Below are 17,549 nucleotides of genomic sequence, written 5' to 3'. Positions count from 1 at the left end.
CAAAATCCACAGTCTCTGGCTAGAAACGAATAGCCTGCTTCTGTCTACCTCTGAACTAATTCAAGGACACAGTGTTAAAAACATTACAAAGAATTTTTAGAAAACGACTGTTCACCCCTACAAAGGGGTGTTCAAACAGTCAAGTTTGACCTTGCATGCTACTCACAAATACAGCTTCATTTGAAGTGAACTAAAATCCCTCTCAGATGAAAATATCTCCACAGTATACTTGAAGCCCTCCTGTGTCCTTGAATATACCTTTGCAGTTCAAAGATCGATCCTTGTTACTCTAGCTCATTTCAGAGTACAGGTGGAATCTATTTGTATTTCTGCCTCGTATGCCACTTGGACGCTGCGTTGCTCTTCCAGATTCATTTCTGTGCCTTCTTCCTCGGGCCCAGAGGGAGATAAAGAGTCAGACCTCTTCACTGGAGCTCGGCAGCCACCATTAGAGTGACTAGACAGGGTTGACCCGTGGCATGAAATTAAGAAGCTGAGGCCCATTGAGCAGCCCAACTGATGGAGGCAGAGGATAATAAATCCACTGAGAAAGAGGAGGAGAGGGAACGAAGGAGGGGGGTGGAATGATGTGGCAGCCCATGCAGCCTCAGGGGCACTCAGGATCCCTTTATTAGCATGGCTATTTTCACCCTCTCCTTCAACAGACTGTCTTTTCATAGAACACAAGCATCAACATGCATGTGGGATTAACTCAAAGTAAACTACAGTGCCTGTGTTCATCGTAATGAAGGAACCTGTCACCCGGGTGAAGCTAACAGATGTTTTTAATGTTAAGGCGTCTAGGCACAGAATAATAAACTATATCAGGCTTTGGCATCACTTGTTTGTAAGATTATTGATTTTAGTTTTTCCATGGGATTGGTTGACTATAAGAGAATACAACATCAGCCTTATCTTTTAACGGTGTTATTGCGAATGTTTCGACCAAACATGGTCTTCTTCAAATGCTGTACCCATGTGAAGACAATACAAAATGTCATATTTACCTGGGTATATCCAAGTAGTTAAATACAAAAACATAATACAAAAATGTAGAAAAGTCAGTAACTCAGAGGGATTCTGTTAATGAATACACTCAGAGGCTTTCAGTATTTGGATACTTTATTTCATGCACAAATTTTCCATAAATAGACAAAGGATACACATTTAGATAACACACTCCTACCTCTTAATAGTTGCTCTCATGAATACAGCATCTGACCATGTAAAAAGACTGTTGGGTTTATTTGTATAGCATCTTTCAACAAAAAGAAACAAGACTTGATTGTGTACATTGGAATGAATAGTGTGTAAATACATTGTGTGTGTATTCGTGTGGTTTTTGACTCCTTGCACAGTGAAGCTGTCGGTGTGTTTGTTTAGCCTCACTATTGTGTTTGAGACACTGGTGTGAAAAATCAAAAGGAGAGCTGGAGGGACCGCGTGATTAAACACAAAGTTGGCCGAGATTCATGCAATCCGACGCAACGCTGGCGCAAAGGGAGCGCTTTTCTGAGGGCTTTTCATAACCCTCTCCGTTTAGAATTACTGCTTATGTAATCATCTGCTCTGTCCCAAGGTCTGACTGGTTGGCATTTGAGCGCCAAGCGGCCGTGCCCCATGAAATGAGGAAAAGCCTGGAAAATGTTGTGGCATCACATCTGAAAACCTTTGCATTAACTGCTGTCATACTCATTACGACACACAGCTTGGATGCTGCATAAAATGACTGTAAACAAATACTTTTCACATCTTTAATACAGCCTCCACAGAGAGAGGGAGAGGCGCCACTGAATCGTCCTAAAAAGCCAATTATTTGCTTTAAATTAAAGAGCAGAGCTTTAAATATGACACTCTGACAGCAAACACAAACCTGGTTTTAAAATTCACAATGACACAAAACCACAGTCCTGCCTGACTCATTATAAATGTACTTTTATTCTTACAAAATCCTTCTCTCTTTTAATATAATCATTGAAAAAGTCTTAAAGGTCTGGTTATCTACACTTTAATAATTAAAGACACCCAATTTAAGCAGATTTTAATGGAAGTCTTGGCTTGAAGTCAAAGTTTTAATCCTGGTGTTATTATAATAAAATCGGATTCCTGCCAGTGTCTTTGCCATCTGTTCTTTTTGACTTAATATCATGTTTTCTTTCTTCCCTCCTCCCATCCTCCTTTCTTTCTGGTCTGCAGGATTTTAAGGACACAGTCGCTTGAATGGTATTATAACAACGTGAAGAGTCGCTTCAAGAGGTTCGGCAGCGCCAAGGTTTTGAAGACTCTGTATAGAAAGCACATTATAGAGAGAGGAGCGCTCTCTGATCTCCCAGGTAACTTCATCCTCTCGCATACTTTTTAATCAGCCATGCATGATCTTTATCTATTGCCATCCTTAACTGTTTTTTTTTTTTCTTCTATTTTTTTAATCATTATCGTCCGCATCCTTTTGATTGCAGAGCGGCCTTCTGTCTCGGTGCAGTGTTGTGTCACTTTGTGTTAAACGCCAGTTTGGCCAGAGACGTAATATAACTTCCTCGAGCAACTTCATTTGAGATGCAAGGTTCTGGTCGGAGTAAACACAGACGAGCACACTTGATTGCTCATTAGTTTGCTTTGATAAATGATCACTCACTATGTTTCACACATTTTGACACTCTGACTGATTAATTAATTACTTTCTCACTGGCATGTAGGAACAAAGATTTTCTCACGGTCAAACACAGTCACATACACACACATCTGGGTTATGTTTAGAGTGGGCTAGAGGTGTTTTCACCTCTCTTTACCCTTTTCATTTATTTGATCGCAATGTGGTTACATTTATTTGAGGAAACCACTGTCTTCCATGCGGCAGTTAAATTTAGAAAACACTCATGTAGTCTTGAATTGTCTGTGTGTGAGTAAGGCAGTGTCGGTGTTTGTGTGCGAGTGTGTCAGTGATGATGATGATGATGATGATGATGATGATGATGATGATGGTGATGATGGTGACAGACTACGGGTGAGCTGCCCTGCGGACCCGTCCTGCCAGTTAAGCCCTGCGGGGGCTCAGGTCGCTTTAGCCTCCTCAGTGAATTGTTCCTGTGCAGGACGGCAGCAGGGCAGCTTTTATCCAGCCTCCCGCGCTCCAGATAACATTGTTTTGACCCGACTGCAACATGATCGGTCTGCCTCTGTTGCTGACTACAAGGCATTATTTCAAAGCCTGGTACATGGGATTAAATGGATGAAGGGAGCACAGAGGGGACAAATCAGGTCGGACTTGAGGCAGAACTGGTTGAGGTTGAGATGAGGGGATGTTTAGGAATACACCATGACCACAACTGAAGTTAATTTTGTCTGTTATGTATAAAGTGAGTTTGTAAGTGATATGGACAAAAAAAACAGTTTTATCATTGTTGTATATTATTCTATAATTACGTCTGAAACTTTGCAACCCACACAGTAGAGATTACAGCTACAGTATAACTAGTTGGCAAAATCCGTCACTATTACATTTTTCTTTTTGCAGACCGCTCGTCTAGCCATTGTGAAATCTGTCATGTCTTTACGGGATAAAATAGCTAGATTTGGCTCACTGGAAATCTAAAAATATGCTGGTCAGAAAGAAGCTTACAAGTATTTAGCCTAATAACATATGTTTGTTCAGTTCACATCTGTATTGTCTGTAAGAATTAATTATTAACTTTTCAGCGAGGCAGCATAAAAACGACATTACACCTAAACACAATGAAAACACTAATACAATTGAAGACATTAAAAGATAAGACAATACAGGAAAGAATAAAATATTCATGTGATAAAAGCACGGAAACTGCACAAATAAGAGTAGAGATAACCATTGAAGTGGATTTAATACTTTAGTTGTTTTTGTAGCTAAACTGTATGCGTTATAGTCTGCAGTGTAAGAAAGCCAAAACTAAAGGCATAAAATACAGTAATGGCTAAATTTACATTTACATTGACATTTGACATTTTACAGTGAATTTACTCCATTTTACTAACATGACAGAATTTGACTCTAAGCTTTCCCAGGACAATTATGATTTTTGCTGTGATCATAGCTTCTACTGTTGTATATTATTCTCCTTTTAAACCTGCATTTTGTTTCATTTATTTCCCTACTTTACTCCCCCTAATCATCCATCCCCCTCTTACTAGCTCTCTACTTTCTCCTCTCCTCTCCTCTCTTACATCATCTGGGGTGGAGGAGGAAGGATTAAGCGCCTCGGCTGCTGGTCTCCCAGCTCACATGAGCCCAACAGATTAAACCGTTTCCAATTCTCAAATACTCGCAACACTGCTCCCACTAACTGGCTAGCTGACTTGCCATATGATTATGGATATCTTGTGATATGTGTGTGTGTGTGTGTGTGTGTGTGTGTGTGTGTGTGTGTGTGTGTGTGTGTGTGTGTGTGTTGCTTGTGTGTATCTGAACGTGAAAGCAGATATTGTCGGCTTGTATAGGAGAAACGTTAAGATTTATTGTCTGGCAAAGATCTTCCCCCGAGTTATGGTATAATATTTTTTCCTGTTTTGTGTATTCTTGTGTGTGTTTACATAGGAATGTCTTGTTTTTCTTCATCCTACTACCACCCCCTCCCTGCAATATATCAGATTGAATTAAAAGGAATTGTGAAAACGTCAAAACAAAGTCATGGCTAGACCTGTCAAAAATATGATTGGGTTTTGATTTATTTGAAAGAAAATGCCTTTTAAAACCTCTTTTGTAGAAAATAATTGGATATGTCAAGTATTAGAACAAGCTTATAACAGCAAGAGATTATCATGATCTATCAGGACGTCTGTGCTTTCAATTGAGCAGAATATAATGAGATTTTACTTCAGCAAGTAAATCAGCGCTAGATTGGAAAGAAAAATCAATTAGATAAAGATGTTGCTCATTAACACACTGATGTTGCAGCATCTGGCTTGGTTTACTTTGGAGCTTTTATTATGTAGCCACTCTGACAGAGCCTTATTACAGGCCCTCTCTCTTAATGCATATAGAAAAACAGCTGCAGGAGCGTAAAACATTCTCATAAACCGCCAACCATATGTGAAATATATAGGCTCCCTCTATTCATGTGCTAGTAAAGCTGATTTCTTTTATCATCACCAAGGGGCCAATGCTTGTGAAATCAGTTATGTTCGAGTGTGAAATGGCAGCTGAGATGACAGTCGGTGAGAGAGATGTGACTGTTTTACATCTATCATGTCCCCGGAGAGAGTGTTTGACCTTCATACCAACAGGAAGACAACAAGGAGGGAAGGATTCGTACTTTCCTGTCCATCATCTCTGGTGGAAGGGAGTAATACTCCTATGTGACCTGTTACAAATACCAAACTGTCCTCTGGGTGTTTACATATATATATATATATACTGTATATACACACACACACACACACACACACACACACACACACACACACACACACACACGCACACACACGGGAGAAAGTGAGAGTGTCAGTGACCACATACGGTCCTGTAAAGAGGAACAAATAACCCATCAGAGAAGAAAAGATTTGAATGGAATCATCCATCTATTACGTATGTTTGCTTGAGCAGCTGAAATACATTTTTTTTTTTTTTTTAACTGATTAAAGTACCTCATTAAGTGGATCGGCAGATGCCAAGCACTGATCCAAGTACCTATCAAATTAGTAATAAATGCCTTGACGCCAGTACAGCATGAAATTAAAAGGTTGTGTTTACTCATCATACATTAATGAAACACTGAAGCACTAAACACTCTTAGCCTTTGGTGCACAAAATGCTACGTGTCAACAAACTGAAAATTAGAAATGAGATGTTACACTGCATTATACTCTTTTGACTCGTGTATTATACTCCTTTGCTTTACCGTGGCAGTGCGTCTCTCTTAAAATGATCCGAGAGGTATTGTGTTTGTTTCCACCTTGATAAATTGGTATAGGCACACCAGCTAATACTTTTAATCTTTTTAACGACTCAGTTATTTTCATATCTTCCTTCAAATCAAAGTGTATGTTTTGTTTGTCCGTCTTTACCTCTGCAGTCTGGTTTTATGGTATAGCATCATAAAATGGGCCATTGAATGCAATGCAATGATCCCATTATGAAGCATCAAAAGATATAGATAGATACTTTATTCATTGCACAAGTGGAAATTTGTTCGTTACGGCAGCAACAAATATGCTTAAGCAATTAAGCATATTTAGAAAATAACTAGAAACATAAGTAGAAAATTCCGCAGGAAATTTTTACAGTGTGGTTTCTACTTCCCAGCCCCACCCTTTCAAAGAATTTAGTGGTCTGATTTAACATGGAGTCTAATGGAGCAGTTGGTTGGAGTTCATGTCGCTCTGCGGCTCTTTGAGCCAAATGTGTAAGTCTGTTGGATTCCATAGACACTTGGCTGCGACCAGCACAACATTTCCAAGCTTTTTGGCCAAAAATGGTGTATAAAGAGTAAAGATTGTGGGAATGGGAGTAATTTGTTTGGAAAAATCACAGAATATGTTCCTGCTCTGCTCCACTCTGACAGTTATGCCCTCACTCTAGAGCTGAACATTCTGTGCAATACACACCCATTATAAAATCTGAAACGGACCCAAAACTTTCCTGAAACTTAATCGGTGACTTCATGAAAACTGTGTAAGCTATCAAAATGTCCATTTGGCTCAATAACGTCCATCATTTTGTCTACATTTTAAACTTTGAATCATTTTTCTACGTTAATGTATGGCTGGTCAATATGAGTCCAAAGTTAAGTGTTTTTTTTTAGCTCTCTTCATGACGAAACCCCATTCAAGTCAATGGGGAAATTTTGCTCCATTTTTTGGGATTTTCGGGAAAACCGCTGGGCGAATTTCTGAAAAAAGTCATTGCACACCATTCCCGATCAGGCTGCACGTTTTGGGATAAGATTATTATTAAGCTCGATGGATTATTTACAGTGTGCTTTGGCACAGGCAGTTTTACTGCCCTGTGCTACAAGCCTCACTGAATGAAATAGTATAGTATTACATTAACAAACTAAACAGTAAAAGACGAGCCAACAGCAAATAAACAACAGTGTAGCGGTGTTATAGTTTTGTGGATGATTTGGCCAGAGGGGATTTATTATAAAGTCTTATTACAGAGGCAGGAATGTTCTCCTGTATCTGTCCTTGTGACAGCTGAGCTGGATCAGTCAGTTGGAGAAAGTGCTCCACTGTCCCTGCAGTAGGTGGTCAAAAGAAGGTGGTCAAAAGCAGGAATCATGACTTTTTAAATTAATTTCTTGACACTTAAATCTCATTCATTTCAAACGGAGGATTACTGTTGTCCCACTTTTCTCCTGCCTTTTGCTGTCACTTACCTCGAAATGATTGTGAAAGGCTTCCCACCTATCCAGTGAGATGACGGTACCTTGAGAAATGTCCAAACATATTATCACCTTCAAACATGCTGCTTTCTGTGGTAGAGAGAGAGAGAGAGAGAGGAGAGAGAGAGAGAGAGAGAGAGAGAGAGAGAGAGAGAGAGAGAGAGAGAGAGAGAGAGAGAGAGAGAGAGAGAGAGAGAGAGAGAGAGAGAGAGAGAGAGAGAGAGAGAGAGAGAGAGAGAGAGAGAGCTTTGGGTCTTGAAAGAAAGAGCTGTAGTGCAGTCTTTTGAAGCTTTCTGTGGCTGCCGCCGTCTTTTCAGTAGGATAACAAAGGAAGAGATGATGTCCTTGTGTTTGTGGGATAGAGACTCAACCCCACCTGAAAGCATCAGAGAATGCAGTTATGCAATTAATAACCTAGCAAGACACGTTTCAAAACATTGTTTTTATTGTACAATTAGATTTTTATTATAAAAATCTAAAATGTGCTCTTTCACCAGTGCAGTTTTTTTCTCTCTTCATCTATGTGCTTTGGGTGTGCCGATGTTTTTATGCTCTGCAGGTTTGATTATTGCACATGCGTGTTTCTGTGTCTGGATGACTACACATGCCTCACCAGAGCTGCAGTAAATTAAAGGATGTGTAGAAAATCTGTCGATAGAGGAATTACTAGAGATCAACACATGGACTGCATCAGTTTCTATGTTAAGATGTTGTATTCCCACTACAAGTGAGTTTGGCTAACACTTAGGTGGTCCGATTGTCGTTATGGATCAGTTGATTCATGAGTTTTTCTACGTCATACAGTTTTTTCTGACCGTCACTATTATGCTGCATTTATAAGCTAGAATCAAAGTCTGACATGTGGGCTTCCATTTGAGCTGCTGAAAAGCTTTACATTCATAAGCTGTTTTGTTGGAAAATCAAGCCCAAAAATTGCAGAATAAACAAACATAAACTGTTAACAGATGCTGCAACCTTGCAAGTGGGATCATTGTTCAGTGTTAATAGGGTGTGAATGCTGGAAGCATTTTGTCAGGGATGGACCTAGTTTTGAACTAAGGACAGGGCTGTTTTTTCAAAGATAAAAAGCCATAGAGCAACTGTATCTGCAGGTAACTCAGCATGTGGCTTGTTGTTTTTGTTTTACCAAAAAAGCCCCCATATCTCACTGAATGTTAACAGGATACTAGGGTTGGTTCTATTATTTTCAAAATAAAAGCAATTTATCTTAGTAGGGAAGTCAGGACAAATATTAAAGCCCGATAGAGTAATTTTATCTTACTGCTGTAAGCTAAAGAAACACAAATGTTTCCATGAAAACTAAAATGAAAACTAGTATTGTTTCATAACTGAGGTTAAATAAAGAATGTAGAATAGGAAGTGAGGATTTGAGAATTCTAGTTGAATTCCACAAGAGTGAGCGTTGTGTGCTATGCTGCTGATCCATTTCTGTACAAATGAGTGGTTACTTTGCCAAAAACGGCCTCAACTTTTACATTGAAGTGCAGTAGGTTAGATGTGGCTGGTCTTGAGTCTGTGACCTTGGTTCTACTACTGTTCTCTTCTGTCTAAATAGCGAAGCAGAATGATGTAAACAAACACATGGACTTCTTGATTCACCTCAATAGATTTGTACTAATTCAAGGTTTCCTACAGTGCCTTTAAAAGATAACCGTACTGTAATATGGCTGAAGTACTTCACACACATTAACAGGCGTAAAGCATTTCTGTTGCCTGTGATCCATGAGCAGAAAGCTTGGCGACTCGGAGTACAGTGCTCTGTCTATAGGGATTGGAATGCAGAATGTTAAACAGGAGCCCACAGCTACTGCTGTTGAAAAATACAGGGTGCAGACCACATTGTTGTCAAAAATGCAACTGCAACTCTGTTTGTGTGGAACTGACAACTATGCACACTCGTCAGCTTGCCTGCATCCATGGACAAATGTGTTTCAAATGAAGGAGATGTGCTGAAAACTGACCTTTAGCAGCTAAACCTGACTTTGTCTGTATAGTTTGTGTTCACAATAACATCTGAATCACATTCATCTTCCTTAGGGGTACATTGTTTTTTGGGGGGCATTTGGGCATATGTGAGGTCATATAATGACTGCATTAGATATGAGAAACAGCCATTGTTTTATACTAATATTTGTGGTGTTTTTAATCCTAATATAGCTTAAATCCCACACTTCTTCATATCTGCTGGAAACAGAAGAAAAAGGAGCTGTTTCACCCAGTCCGACATTGATCTTTCAGTAATTGAGCTCTTTGCTAAGTTGTTTTTGTTTCATGCAGTGGTTTTGTGTGGGATTGATATTTAGTTTTTCATTTTCTGTTGCTGCAGGCTGCGTTCTGGGTGGTTTTCTGCGGTATTGTTCTTGCCTAGGTTCAAGCACTAGAACGATTAACCCAAGGCAGGCGCAGTGGCCCGCAGGTGACAGTAGTTGCAATATGAAAATGTAAAAATGAGATACTAAAAGGTATTGCTAATTACTAAAGCCATTTTTGCTCCTTCATTTCACATTCCGCCTCCATGATTTGAACTTTGAAGGCCATGTTAGCCCTGGGACCAATTCATTTCTGCACACACACACACACACACACACACACACACACACACTTATAAATGCTGCAAGCACAACCTGAAAGGTCTGTATTATGGATTTAAAAGAAATCTTTTTTTCAAAAGAGGGCAGTTTAATCCTAAAACACCCTATTTTCATTTTATGGCAGATTTAAATGACATTGGCATCATCTCAAGGCGAGTAAAACTCTTATCTCCCAAATATAAGAGGCAAATTAATCGTTTGTTTACTTTCCACTATCGCCCAGCCTGTCGTGATGTTAACAGACATCCTGTCAGTTCAGCCATTGTTCTGAGGACATTGTTTATGAGACTGTGTGTGCTGCCAGATGCTGCATTGTAATTGAAAGGAAACCGTCTGGACTCTCCTTCCTCCTCCTGCTGCTGCTGCTGGCACTTCAAGAACGTTAGCTCTAAGTGGAACTTTACTGGCCCATTTATTTATACAGTCTTTTGTTAGTTCCCTCTGCTTCTCCACATATTCTCTCTTTATGACACTCTATTTCACTCAACTTAATCCCTACATTGAATGTGCAATTTGCAAAAGGATTTTCTGATTTCTTTTGCATCAAGTGGTCCCATCGTTGGTCTAATTTCACACCTAGACTGAAGAGCGGAGCTTTTGAGTGGTGGGATTGTTAGAGCTCTGAGTGGAACAGAGTGGTGCAATGTTGCAACTGCGAGACGTTGAGTATATTTAGTTTTTCACCTAACCTGTGATACAATACTTAAGATTTAATTTTTGGTTTCCTCACTCGTGGTCAATCAAGTGCAAAGTATGTCTTAAAATAGTTTAGCTCATATAATGTTTAGTCTATCATGTTCAGCATGTTAACATACTAACATTTGCTAATAAGCACTAAAAAAAGTAGCGACTGTTGGTATAAGAAGGGGTGCAAATAGTAGTCTCTGGTGTCAAAGTCAGATACTTTGTATATCCAAGCTTCCTGCTACGAGGTTTTAACAGGTCCACACTACTTCCTCCTTTGCTTTGAAGAGAAGACTGTCGTTGTTTGCATGGCTACAAGATGTATGCTGTCAAGAACAACTTACACACAGATTGAGTGATTCATGATTTTCGAGAATATTGGCAGAATCATTTTATTTCAGACTTTTCAAAAGGTGACACACCATTTTTAGAGTGTGAAAACTTATAACACTCAAAGCAATAACAAAAGTTGATCCGAGTCAAATTGTAACTAATCCATGACCTTCAAGCTGAATCTATCCGCCTGTGGCTCAAACAAGCGGGCCAAGCAGCTGGAGGACAGTGAGACAGAAAACAAGGCTCTGGGCACCCAGGTGGAGGTGTTGAAGGCTCCCCTCCAGGGTGCAGAGCAACATATTGCCTGCCAGGTAGGAAAAGGTGGGTGAGCTCTCCACCAGGCTGGAGATAGAGACCTGAAGAGAACAAGTCTCTGGGGAAACACCACCAAGCTTCAGAGAAAAAAGGAGCTTGGAGCTGTTGCAGCAACAAAAAGACGCCCATCAGCAGCAACTTGAGGTAGAGAAAATGTCTGATGCTAAAAAGGTGAATGAGAATCAAGATCTGACCCAAGTCTCTGAGGAGGAGCTTCGAGAGAGAAAAAAGAGTCCGCCACTTCCTCGGTTTGAGGAAGAAGAACCAGGAGAGTAACTAACACTGTATCAGTGTTAGTTTCCTTTGAGTGCTTCAACTTCCTCCCACACTTTAGAGACGTGAAGCTCAGGTGAATCAGACACACTAAATTGCCTCCAATCAATTGGCTTAAAAAGACTCAATAAAAACATTTCGAAATAAAAGTTCTGCCTGTGTAGCTGTATTTTATAGTAGTGATAAAGCTAAGTTGTTAAGTGCTGTTACACGCAACACTGAATGATTGATGTTTAAGGACAGCAGGATTGTTGGAGACAAAAACAAGTTTAGTTTGGTCTTTACTGGGTTTATGTGTTTTAGAGCCATAGAGCCTCTCTTTAGTGCTATTTAAATCAATAGGTGTAACTTGAATAACCCCCTATAGCTCACTATATTTATCCATTTTATTTGAGTTTCTGAATTGTGTCAAATTATGTTCCACAAAAAAACAAACAAAACAAAATCACTTGGTTGTAATAACAAAGAAATTCCCACATGCACACTCACTCAGACACCCTTGCAGATGCAGACCATCGCTGCCGTCTGTGTGGTTACCATGGCGATATTGAGCCATTTCCTCCTCCTCAACCCTGAGTGGCGGAATGGCAAGTGGTGAGGGACAAAGGTGAGACGATGGTCATGGAGAGAAAATACACAAGTTGGACATGAGGAGGAATGTATTGGAGGAACACACACACACACACACACACACACACACACACACACACACACACACACACACACACACACACACACACACACTCTGACCTTCTATCATCTCTGTAACGACAGGGCAGCAGTGCCATTCAGGGCCAATTAAGGACAAAGACATCCCTCCGTTTTGTCACACTAGTCATTGTATCACTGCTACCTTGTCATATATGACTCATGGATGAACAACAGGCGTGAGTGGAAAGAATGACAAACAAAACAATGATGCGGTGCCTCCCCTTAGTGATCACTGTTATCTAAAAAATGCTGTAGAGATAAAATATTGCATCTTAAAAATGCTGTAAAGATAAAATATTGCATCTGGCTCAATTGAGCCTTTTTAAATTACACATTGTCATTTTATCCATTAATATAAAAATATATTGGTAATAGCAGCTTTAAGTAAAATATTGTAATACTTATTTCACTGATCACATGCAGTATTTCAGACACCACTCCTGAATTAACATATTTACAGATTACAAGTTGAGTCTATACCAATGCCTCATACTAAGCTCAGTCAGCAATGTAACCTTAGCTGTCAGATAATGTGTGTGTGTGTGTGTGTGTGTGTGTGTGTGTGTGTGTGTGTGTGTGTGTGTGTGTGTGTGTGTGTGTGTGTGTGTGTGTGTGTGTGTGTTGCGCCCACATGTCTGTATGTGATTCTTGTAAGGCGGCTTACTTTCTCTGACAGCAGTCCTTTTGCGTCTACATTGTCCTGAGCTGCTGCAGGTAATTTCCCCACCTATTGTCACCTTCCACACTCCCAGGAACTATAATTCAGCTCTAACCAAGCGAGAACAGTACAGCTCTGTCGAACGTCGCTTCAGTCAGAGTGAGACAACTCCGGGAGTGAAGGACGGGTGGAGCGTGTAATGGTTTGGGGGGCTTGTTACACCGTGCTGCGACGGGGAGGGCTGGGCCTGTGAATGGAGATACAAAGGGTGGTATGAAGCTACTGTTTAGGCAGATGTTGCCTGTAGTTAGTTGTGTAGAAAAATATTTTAAAAAATGTCACAGCATGTCACTGTGAAGTAATGTGAGAGTTTGTGATTGTTGGCTTACAGGCGCTGCACTAAGACCTCACAGTGCATTGACATACAGCAGTTCATCTTGCAGTAAAGCTGAAATAGTATAACATATTTGACAACTGGCTGTTACTGCTGCTGTCAAGGGGAAAAAGAAAAGAAAATGCCAGCTTGTTTGAGTTTGACGTTTTTTTTGCCTGACTTTATATTGCATGTGTTGGGCCCATTAAACCCCATCTGAAATAATGATATTAAGTTTATTGCTATTTTATGCAAAACATATGTATTTTAGTAGGTTTTAGGCTTGTGGGAGGCAGCAAGAATGCATCCAATGGCCACATTGTGGTGTAGAAGAGTGATCGCTGTGTATTCCTGGCGGTGTTACAGTTAGCTATGGCAGAGATCGGTGAGCTCTGGCTGCTTGAAGGCCAACTCGCACCAAACCACCCCGAGCATTCGACCGCCTCGGTGCATTCAGCCAGAGGCTGCAGCCTGTCCAACAGGAGTAGCAACAGGACCCTGTTGACTAGATTAATGTTGGAGGCGACCGGCCAAGGACAGGAGTCAAGGAGTTTGGTTGTGGTTGTGTTTTCTTTGGAACAAGGTCTGGGTTTGGTTTGGTTTTGGCTCTGGTTTGTGGAGGGAAATTAGCTGAAGTAGGGACCAGAGGTGGAACCGGAGCCAGGGTGCTCTTCGTGTTTTGTCTGGAGCCGCCATGTTTGAGAGTGGGTATGGGCTGTGGTCAGGGGGTGAAATGGAAATGTACCTGGAGTGTGTGCAGTTAGAGGACTAACTTCCCTCATTCCAGTGTTATATTCTACCTTGGTGGACTGGCAAAACCCTCTCCTGCTTGTTCTGTCTGACAGTATGCATTTCTAATAAGCTGCACGTCCATTTACACTCTTCATTTTAACAGCTGGACCATGAGCAGGCACACAATAAATGCAAACCACAAGAGAGATGTCTAACATGAGGTAATGGGCCACTAAGGGAATATGTGGTTTTGAAGGCGGAGATATTGCAACCACTACACCGTCTCTGGGATTTCACAGCTCTTTAAGTAGACCTGTCTCAGAATTATAATAACAAATTTTCCATTTTGGGTGACATGAATGTCCCTTTGCTGTAACTCTAGAGTTTGGAGTTTGTTTGAAAAAGATACAAATATAGCACTAACTCACGAGAGACTTGGCCTGAATGAGCTATAAAGAAAACAACACACTACACAGTGACGCTCATGTGTACTGAGTATATGCCTATGATATGTGCCAGCATGTGATTAGTTTGAAAGGCAGAGGGAATTATCATTTTCTTTCAACTGTCATGTTATTTCTTCTTCTTGTGTTGTTTATTTTAATGCACAATAGGGAAAGGCAGCAAGAACAAAACCATCAAATTGACAAAACAACAAAATGGAGTTGGGAATACATTTAGTGACATTGTGCACAGTGTAACCTACTTTTACTGTGGCAACAGTGTAAACGAATATGCAGTTACATTATTATGGTATGATATGAGCTGAATATTTGCATTTCTGTGACAGCCGTCAGTTTGAAGGCTTTCATCCTCAGACTTAATTTGTCTTTCTCTCCCCCCCTTTAGAAAGCAGCGTTCACGAGGGAAGCAACGACAACGATGGCAGCATCTGTGGCAGCGACTCCGCCTTCTACAAACAGAGTGAAGGTGAGAGATGCGCTGATGAACGGGCAGAGTTTTTGTGGGAGTGCAGACGGGTTATTTTTTCAGCCACAATTACAGTGTAATCGACATGATCTTTTCCACTTTACAGTCGTTTCTTGCCTGCTTTGTTAGCAAAACTGTTTGTTTTTTCTGCATCTTTCCCATTTTCTTAAGCGATTGAGCTGTTATGTTTATTGCTCATTAATTGTTGCCTTAACATATAGAGACCATTCTGTAAAGGGCATGTGTGTAAGGAAGGGAGTGAATTGAAACACAGAGCAATGGTTCTTGTTTGATCATTAAACTACACACATTAAAATGAACTCTCTCTCTCACACACACACACACACACACACACACACACACACACACACATATAAATCCACAGATACACATAAAACCACAGACATGCTGCCTCGAACAAATGCACACACACGCGCAGATAAAATTATAGCCTCCTACACACAACACATTCAGACACACATGCACATGACACATGCCATTTACTGTGCAAACACATCCCTTCATACACAAATATAAAATGCAAACAACCACATTAGCACCAATCTAATGATGACGCTTATTTCAATTGTTTGCCAGTAATAATGAGTTGTTCATGCAATGAGATATACAATTTAGTTAATGGCAGATCTTGAGAAGCCCACAAACAAACACTGTGTGTGTGTGTGTGTGTGTGTGTGTGTGTGTGTGTGTGTGTGTGTGTGTGTGTGTGTGTGTGTGTGTGTGTGTGCGTGCGTGCGTGCGTGCGTGCGTGCGTGCGTGCGTGCGTGCGGTTGATCTGTGTTTCCATTATCTGTGCTGTTCAAATGGACATTTTATACTACGGTGCATTGTTTTCTATTGCATTGCTTTCAGAAATAAATACGCTTTGATTTCAGCTGTTCTTTTGGCTAAGGGAGGCTAGGAATACAATTAGTTTAGAGCCAAAGTTCTCCATCTATTTAGCATTGCACTTCTATAACACCGTCCATCACAATGGCCAAAAAAAGTATAAAAGTACAAAAATTGATGCAGCAGAACCAGAGATATCATCTTTTCTATTCCACATGTTCTCCTTCCTCGTCAAAACCTGCCACCTACAATACCCATAATGCAACTCGACCGCCAACAGTCTGATCAGAGATTAAAGGGAGCGGCAGGAGTGTGTGTTAGGGGATGAAGGGGTTGTTACACTGCTGAAATGTCTCAGAAATGTTTATGTGAGGCTCATTTGTGTGATATCAGGACACAGTATGGCAGAGACGCTCACAGTCGCCCTGCGTGTTGCTGAGGAGGCTATAGAGGAGGCCATCGCTAAGGCAGAGGAGTTCAGTGACAGCTTGGTGAGACACCGCTCTGTTTCTTCTTCCTTTCTTTCTCTCTCTGTCTCCCTCCTCTGTCATGGCCTCTTGCTTCTCTCCTTTCAGTGTCAGCGGGATGCAGTCATGGTTTTTGTGTTCACAGACCCTCCGCTGGTAATTCAGTCACTTTGAACCTTGTGTGTGTGTGTGTGTGTGTGTGTGTGTGTGTGTGTGTGTGTGTGTGTGTGTGTGTGTGTGTGCGTGTGCGCACACGCGCGCAGGAGAAGCAGAATGAGGCTCGGTATCTGCAGGACCACAAAGAGGAGCTCATAGAGGAACTTGCCACAACAATTGTACAAAAAGTAGGTTGAGTACATTTTTATTTGTTTGTTTATTTTTGTATGTGAAAGTGTAGTTAACCTTATTCAAATGTATATAAACACTAGGAAATGTAATAATTCAAGCTAGGTCCAACCTCTGTCTTCCTTTTGCCAGTTTGACTGACAGATCAGTAGACCAATATAATGTTTAATAAAACGATTTGCATTAATATAACATTTTGTTAGAGAAAGGGCACAGGAACACAAAGAATTAAAGTTCTTTTCTTCTTCTGACATTGAGATCGCAGAACCATTTGAGAAAAGGACGTCTTTGAATTTGATATCCTAGTTTGAATTAAGATTCAAACGACAACCGCTTTAATTTTATTTGAGTATTGTAATTTGCTTACACAGAGTAAGGTTTGCAGTTGTGTGATTGCTTTCCAGTTCTAATTAACAGTGGTTGCCCATCAAGTCTTTAAAGGTGAAATGAAAAAGTTTCATTATAGCAGATTATTCATGCCTAAGTGTAGATGTAAAATGCTCTAATGGAATTGCCTTTTTATTTTTCCAATTTGCAATTATTGTTATTATTTCTTATTTTGATAAAGTTTACTTTATTCTTACGTACATACCTCACAGCTTTCTCACTGACTCTAATTTCACTTTCTTCTTCTCCCTCCTTTCCTTCTCAGATCATCCAGAGGAGGAAGCGTTCAGAGATGCAGACAGAGTACGACTTTGGCTGGCCTCAGACTCAGTCCCTGATCCAGCCCAGTGAACTCCCCTCTCCGTCTCAGCCTCAAGCTTCTTCCATAGGACCACAGGACCCCCTCAAAACCTCCTACTCTCTCTGGGTCAGTCTCTGCCTCCACTCATACTCTAAAAAGAACAGAAAACAAATACCATCCCTATCCGTTGAAGTCAAAACAAAAGTGTCCCGTTGTGTCGG

The 17,549-nt window shown here is 40.6% G+C and overlaps 1 protein-coding gene across 3 annotated transcripts in view; it reads left to right on the top strand.

Annotated features, from left to right (window-relative positions):
- The window catches only part of myripb (myosin VIIA and Rab interacting protein b), a 100,727-nt gene that overhangs the window by 69,819 nt on the left and 13,359 nt on the right, over window positions 1-17,549 (top strand). For all 3 annotated transcript variants that reach the window (XM_068709796.1, XM_068709794.1, XM_068709795.1), the window contains exons 4-8: window positions 2,197-2,333; window positions 14,899-14,979; window positions 16,222-16,319; window positions 16,559-16,639; window positions 17,293-17,454. In XM_068709796.1, coding sequence (XP_068565897.1) covers window positions 2,197-2,333; window positions 14,899-14,979; window positions 16,222-16,319; window positions 16,559-16,639; window positions 17,293-17,454 — 559 coding nt within the window. The remainder of the gene's footprint in view (window positions 1-2,196; window positions 2,334-14,898; window positions 14,980-16,221; window positions 16,320-16,558; window positions 16,640-17,292; window positions 17,455-17,549) is intronic.

Source organism: Cebidichthys violaceus, unplaced genomic scaffold, assembly GCF_023349555.1.
Source record: "Cebidichthys violaceus isolate CVI_PGR_0920_01 unplaced genomic scaffold, fCebVio1.0.p SCAF_15, whole genome shotgun sequence".
Classification (NCBI taxonomy): Eukaryota; Metazoa; Chordata; class Actinopteri; order Perciformes; family Stichaeidae; genus Cebidichthys; species Cebidichthys violaceus.
This window is presented reverse-complemented; position numbering and strand designations above follow the sequence as displayed.